General features: G+C 48.9%; 1 protein-coding gene across 1 annotated transcript in view; it reads left to right on the plus strand.

The window, feature by feature from the left end:
• LOC116988972 overlaps window positions 1-6,987 on the plus strand; it is an 8,280-nt gene extending 1,293 nt beyond the window's left edge. Inside the window, exons 3-4 of the mRNA XM_033046047.1 lie at window positions 396-683; window positions 6,355-6,987. Coding sequence (XP_032901938.1) covers window positions 396-683; window positions 6,355-6,365 — 299 coding nt within the window. The 3' untranslated portion in view covers window positions 6,366-6,987. The remainder of the gene's footprint in view (window positions 1-395; window positions 684-6,354) is intronic.
• Window positions 6,988-7,438: the final 451 nt, after the last annotated feature.

Here is a 7,438-nt window from a genome sequence, read left to right on the forward strand (position 1 = left end):
CCTCCCACACTCCAAAGACGTGCAGGTTTGTATGTCAATTGGCTTCGGTGTACGATTGTAAATTGTCCCCTAGTGTATGTGTAGGAATGTGTTAGTGTGCGGGGATCGCTGGTCAGCGCAGACTCGGTGGGCCGAAGGGCCTGTTTCCGCGCTGGATCTCTGAACTAAACTAGTGTGTGAACGGGGGAATTCTTGCGGTTGGTGTTGGGTGGAGCTGTTCTTGAACCGTGCTGCGATTCATGCCGATAAAATGTTTTCCGTGGCGCCACTTACAGGGAATTGTGTACCTGCGATCCCAGTTCCCTCCGCTCCACGACACTCCACGTCCCCATTTGAAACCTTTGAAGTTTTACGCCCACTTTCTAAGTCTCTGCAACGATCTCCTTTCTCCAAAGGCCCTCGATCCTCGTCGCCTCCAGATCCGGGTCGGGGGGAAGTCTTGGAGAATCCAGGGAGGGTTCGTGAGGAGATCCTGGAGCTCCTGGATCGAATGCCGGATGGAATGAGTTTCTTCGAGCTGCGGAGGTCGTGCGCGGAGATTTGCGGCAGATCCATGTTCACCGGAGATTGCCCCGACTTGAAAACCTGGCTGGGAACAGTCGGGATCGAGGTGTCGGTGCTAGGATTGGGAGTCCAGGCGCGCATCCATCCCGGAGATGTATCCGGACGCAAACATCTCTCCGGTAAGTCGGACCTGCATGTAGAAACGTACACCCTCTTCCCCTCTCGTCGCCCCTCTGTCCCCTCCCGAGATTCTCTCCCGGTTTTCGAGTCGCAAGTTTTCGGGTCTTGGCCGCTGGGATTAGAGGGCGAGGGCGGAGAGAGAGAGGGAGAGACGGGGGGGAATAAGAGATCCTGGACCATTAGGAACACTGCAATCTGACCGGCATTTCCAACTCTCTCGCCTCTGGAGCATCTATGAATCCGGGAAGAAAAATTCCAGACTTCCCGAACTCCATTCAATGGTCAATACTGACCAATAGTCTCGCCCTCGCTCCCTCCCCCTTTCCCACCTTCTCTCCCTCCCTCTCTCCCACCTTCTCCACCCCCCTCTATCTCTCCTTTCCTCTCTTCCACCTCCCTCTCTCTCTCTCTACCTTCCTCTCTCCCACCTTCTCTCCCTCCCACCTTCTCTCACTCTCTCCCACCATCTCTCCCTCCCATCGCCTCCATCTCCACCCAGAGAGTTGTGGACACAGCTCAGACCATCACGCACACATCGAGCAAGAGGTACAGAAGTGTAAAAACGCACACCTCCAGATTCAGAGACAGTTTCTTCCCGGCTGTTATCAGGAACTGAACCGTCCTCTCACCAACTAGAGAGCGGTCCTGACCTCCCAGCTACCTTATTGGAGGCCCACGGACTATCTTTAATCCTAGGTATGGTTAGTATAGTAAGACCTGAGTGATCTCCTGGACAAGTGTCGATCGCCTGGATTGGGGTCGGAGAGGAATTTCCCGGATTTTTTTCCCGAATTGGACCTGGGTTTTTATCCGTTTTTTTGCCTCCCCCAGGAGATCACGCGGTTCTTGGGGTGGAGAGGGGTGATAGCGGTATAAAGGGGAGGGTAGTGTCTTGTGTTCTGTGTCTTGTGTCTACTGTTTGTGGGTAAGTGTGTCTGTTTAGTGTTCAGCCATGAGCGAATGGCGGTGCGGGCTCGACGGACCTGGTGGTCTACTCTCGCACCTACTTTCTATGTTTCTAATCGGACTTCAACTTGCACTAAACGTTATTCCCTTTATCCTGTATCTGTACACTGTGGACGGCTCGATTGCAATCATGCATAGTCTTTCCGCTGACTGGATAGCATGCAATAAAAATGCTTTTCACTGTCCCTTGGTACTCCTGAGAATAAACTATTGATAAAACTTCCAGAGGGAGAGAGAGAGGGGGGGGAGGAGGGAGAAACATAGAAAATAGGTGCAGGAGTAGGCCATTCAGCCCTTCGAGCCAGCACCGCCATTCAATATGATCATGACAGATCATCCAAAATCAGTACCCCGTTCCTGCTTTCTCCCCATATCCCTTGATTCCATTAGCCCTAAGAGCTAAATCTAACTCTTGAAAACATGCTCGGTGCGGCAGAGAACCCCACAGATTCACTCTTGCTTGATGCGGCAGAGAATCCCACTGATTCACAATTCTCTGGGTGGAAAGGTTTCTCCTCATCTCAGTCCTAAATGGCCGACCCCTTATTCTTAAACTGTGTGTGGCCCCTGGTTCTGGATTCTCCCAATATGGGGAACATGTTTCCTGCATCTAGCCTGTCCAATCCCTTAAGAAGTTTAGATGTTTCTATAAGATCCCTCATCCTTCTAAATTGCAGCGAATACAAGCCCAGTCGACCCATTCTTTCAATGTATGTCAGTCCCGCCATCCAGGTAATTAACCTGGTGAACCTATGCTGCACTCCCTCAATAGCAAGAATGTCCATCGTCAAATTAGGAGGCCAGAACTGGAGCCTTGTCGTTGGACAAGGGAAGGGCGTCCACCACAAGCTCGGCCGGGTGGCTGGAGCCGCCAGGGCCAGAGTCTCATCCCACCTCACCAGATGTTGGCCGGAGGGCGGCCAATTGCCAGATGGCCTTACCTGCGAGCCAACGACTAGAGTAGGCTTGCCAACTGTCCCGTACTGGCCGGGACATCCTTTATATTGGGCTAAATTGGTTTGTCCCATACGGGACCGCACTTGTCCCATATTCGCCTGCTACTACTCGGGTCAAGGGGACTGTTGGGTCAGAGCACCGTGTCCGGCCCTGCCTCACCCGTCCCGACGTAGTGCAGCCCATGGAGTGCAGCAGCAGCGCCTCACCCGTGGCACCGTCGGTCGGCAGCCCGGCCAGCCGTCCAACCTCCGAACCTTCGCTTACCACCGACACCACCACCCCTCCTTCTCATGGCCGATCATCGGTTCATGAGTTGAATGGGGCGCCGGACTTTGCGCGCGATGTCACGCGGCCAAACACCTCAGCTGGCCCGCCGTGCGGGGTGGGCTTTGTGTGCAGTTCAGCACCCGGACCAACTCATCATTCAACCAGCCACGGCCGAATCGGTCAACGTATTGCCGTCGGGAATTTGTCCCATATTTTGATCTTTTGTCCTTATTCTGGAGTGAGAAACACACTCGGGACAATATACAGAAGCCAATTAACCTACACACCTGCACGTCTTTGGAATGTGGGAGGTAACCGGAGGACCAGGGGAAAACCCACTCGCTCACAGGGAGAGCGTACAAACTCTGTACAGACAGCACCCAAGGTCAAGATCGAACCAGGGTTTCTGGTGCTGTAAGGTAGCAGCTCTACAGCTGCGCTCATCTGGTTAATTCCTGAAATGAAGGGAAGCCTTATGAAAAATGCTGAACAGGTTGGGCTTATACTCATTGTAGTTTGGCAGAGTGAAGGTTGCTTTAACTGAGAAATATAAGACTCTGAGGAGGCTTTAAAAAGTAGATACTGAGAGGATGTCCGTCTGCTCTTCCTGTGACAACATCATTCAGCATTTCCTCTCCCTTCAGGAGTGAACACTTCTCCAGTTGTAACGCCAGTTCATGGCTTGTCCTCCGAGTCAGAGGTTGGGAGTCAAGTCCCACTCCACAGACTTGAGCACTGAAATTAGGGATGATGCTCCAGTGTCTAAGTTGTCAAGTCACAGATAGGGCATTAAACCCCACTGCAATTTCAGGAACATGTGAGTCGCAGTGACACCGCTTTAAAGAGGAGGGAAGCTACCACGAGTGTGCAGGTCAGGTTAATGTCTTGACATCATTAAAACTAAAAATAATTTAGTTCATTTCAGTTTGTTTGTGGGTGTTTGCTATGCGCAGTTTGCCTGCAGCATATTCTGTATTGTAACCATAGCTCAAAACCTCAACCTTTGTTGAGGTTGTTAGACGTGCTATATAAGTGCAACCCTTTCTCTCTTTCAGAATTGGGTAGCTCTCAGTAGGTTTATGGTTGAACATTTTCAGAAGCAGGCATACATTGCATTTATTTGTTCCCTTTTCCATTACACTTCAAAGAGAAAGCAGAGGTCGAGGCATTGCAAAGATGTGTGGGTTTGTAGGCTAATTGCCTTCTGTAAGTTGACCCTAGTGTGCAGGGAATGGATGCAAAAGTGGAACAACATAGAACTTGTGTGAACGGGTGATCATAGAAAATAGGTGCAGGAGGAGGCCATTCGGCCCTTCGAGCCAGCACCGCCATTCATTGTGATCATGGCTGATCGTCCCCTATCAATAACCCGTGTCTGCCTTCTCCCCATATCCCTTGACTCCACTAGCCCCCTGATCCATGGTCAGTGTGGACTTGGTGTACCTGCTTCCATGCTGTATCTAAATTCTAAACTCAATATAGATGACTCTGAAGAAGTCCCAACCCAAAACGTCACCTATCCATTCTCTCCAGAGATGCTGCCTGACCCACTGAGTTAGTCCAGCATTTTGTGTCTGTCTTCAATATAGATGAGATTGGAAGTCAAAGAAAAGATAAACAAGTAGTAGCAAGGCAATGCTGTTTGGCACTTCAACCTGCTCTGTGAATCAATAACAACATTGCTGATCTTTTACTTCAACATCACTACCCTGCGCTAGCCCTAGAATCCCTTGACCAACTTCGTGGAAAATTCCATCAATCCCTGTTTTGAGTAGAACTGGTCACGGAAGAAATTCCAGATCTAGATGCCCAAAGGAGCAACTGCAGCAGGAGGAGAGAAGGGTGTGGGGAGGAAGGTGGAGGCAGGGTCAAAACATGAGGAGTCAAAACATAAAATAGTCTAAGAAGTATTTTAAATATAATCTCCACTTCATAAGGCAAACCTTGTACTCTCCGGAGGTGTGCTGCAACGTGAATGGACTTGGACGTTATTAATTGGTAAGGGAGAAAGAGGGAGTCAGCTTCAGTTTGGTTTCCCAGCTCAGTAATTCCGCAGTCACTGCAGCGTTTTGTATTCAGGTGGGTTGTTTCGCTGAGTGCTGTTCAGGGTGGAAATGTGCATTCAAATCACTACTGCCTTTTTACTGGTGAACGGACAGTGCCAAGAACTACAGCTATTGACTGCACATCTTGAACTTCAAATCTAATTGTGTAGATTTGATTTCTGGTCAGATTTCATTGCACTACTTGTCTCCTCTTTCAGATGTCAGATAACTCCGCAGGTCGGCAGTGATGACTTGGGACCTCCTCCCAAACTCTGTCCTTGCCTTGTTCAGGAGGTGACATCTCCCCAGTAGATTGGGCAACTGTTTCAAGAGCAAGAGCAAGAGGAAAGCACACAGTTTTGGTCAGCACATTGCAGGAATGATCAGGTCGCTAGTGAGGTGTGTTTGTAACGCGCTGGGATTTGCAGTAATTCGGAGAAAAATGGTCACCTTTCTCTGTGACATTTTGACTGGCCCCTGATTCTGGAAGCCACACATGTAAAAACCATCTGCAGGTCCACTACAGGATTGGACGACTGTATATCTTTTTCCATCAGCTTGCCAATCATTTCCTGCTCTAGTCCCACAGGAAAAATACTGCAATCCAGTCGTTATTCTCATTGTTTCCTCCACTACAAACATATACTTCCCAGTTGCTCAGCACTTTAACTTCCCCCCCCTCCCATTCTCAATCTGACCTTTCTGTCCTGGGCCTCCTCCATTGTCAGAGTGAGGCCCAGCCCAAATTGGAGGAACAGCACCTCATATTTCGCTTGGGTAGCTTACACCCCAGCGGTATGAACATTGACTTCTCTAACTTCAAATAGCCCTTGCTTTCCCTCTCTCTCCATCCCCTCCCCTTCCCAGTTCTCCCACCAGTCTTACTGTCTCCGACTACATTCTATCTCCGTCCCGCCCACTCCCCTGACATCAGTCTGAAGAAGGGTCTCGACCCGAAACCTCACCCATTCCTTCTCTCCAGAGATGTTGCCTGCCCCGCTGTTACTCCAGCATTTTGTCTACCTTTAAACCGGCATCTGCAGTTCTTTCCTAGACTTCCTGTAATATGCCGACCAAAACCACTGGTGTTGCAGCTTTTTGTACACAGTTCAAACATAATATTCCTTCCCTGATGTTCCATGTCTCAGTTATTGCAAGAAAGAACCCCATGGTTGCCTTAACAAGTGCATGAAAATCAAAGAAAAACTGAAGAAATGGGACGTGCACACTTTTCCTTTGAAGAACATTGCACCTGATCAGTGACTACAAGCCACTAATCAACATAAGTTCAATAGGGAAACATCCTTTGAGTAGCACTCAGTGGCAAAACACTGCAGATGCTAGAACTCTGAATTAAGAACAGGAAATGCTGGAAAACTGCATCTGAAGAGGGGTCTCAGACTTGAAACATTAACTGTTTCCCTTGTTTTTGCAGATGCTGCCTGACCTGCTGAGTTTACCCGGCATTTTCTGCCCTCTTTGCTACATTCAGGGCTATGCGGTTCCAATGCCTTCTGACTGTATTTCTGGAGAAACAGAACTATTTTCTTCAAGCTGTTATCAGGCAACTGAACCATCCTCTCACCAACTAGAGAGCGGCCCAGACCTCCCATCTACCACACTGGAGACCTTCAAACGATCTTTAATCGGAATTTGCCTTGCACTAAACGTTATACCCTTGATTCTGCATCTGTACGCTGTGGGCAGCTTGATTACAATCATCTTTAGTCTTTTCGCTGACTGGATAGCACGCAACAAAAAAGCTTTCCAGGGTGCCTCAGTAACCGTGATAATAAACTAAATTAAACCATCCACCTCTGCCAACAAGGCCTTGAATCCAGCAGCCAAGTTCATTTTTTTCCCATCATCTTTCATTGGTTCCCAAGTTAGGTTTAGACTGAAGCTACGATGCACCTCCCAACACTGGCTAACGTTAACTAACGTAAGTTGCTAACAATAGACAATAGACAATAGATGCAGGAGTAGGCCATTCGGCCCTTCGAGCCAGCACCACCATTCAATGTGATCATGGCTGATCATCCACAATCAGTACCCCGTTCCTGCCTTCTCCCCATATCCCCTGACTCCGCTATTTTTAAGTGCCCTATCTAGCTCTCTCTTGAAAGCATCCAGAGACCCTGCCTCTACTGCCCTCTGAGGCAGAGAATCCCACAATAGACAAGGAGACAGTCAGAACTTTTTATCAAATAATACTTTAGAACTTTAGTGTCAAATAATAGAGGGATTAACTACAAGGTCAGAGAGGGATAGTTTAAAGTAGACATGTGGGGCGTTTTTTTACGGAGCAGTAGGTGCCTGCAACGTGCTGCCAGGGATGGTGCTGAAAGGAGATACAAAAGTGGCATTTACGAGGCTTTTATACAGACATGCGAGTATGCAGGGAATAGTGGGATATGGAGCTCATGCAGGCAGAAGGGATTAGATTAAGTGGCCATCATGTGCGACCTAGACATTGTGGGCTGAAGTAACTATTGTTTCCCGTCTCCCGTTTCCCTTAT

Source organism: Amblyraja radiata, chromosome 28 (assembly GCF_010909765.2).
Source record: "Amblyraja radiata isolate CabotCenter1 chromosome 28, sAmbRad1.1.pri, whole genome shotgun sequence".
NCBI lineage: Eukaryota > Metazoa > Chordata > Chondrichthyes > Rajiformes > Rajidae > Amblyraja > Amblyraja radiata.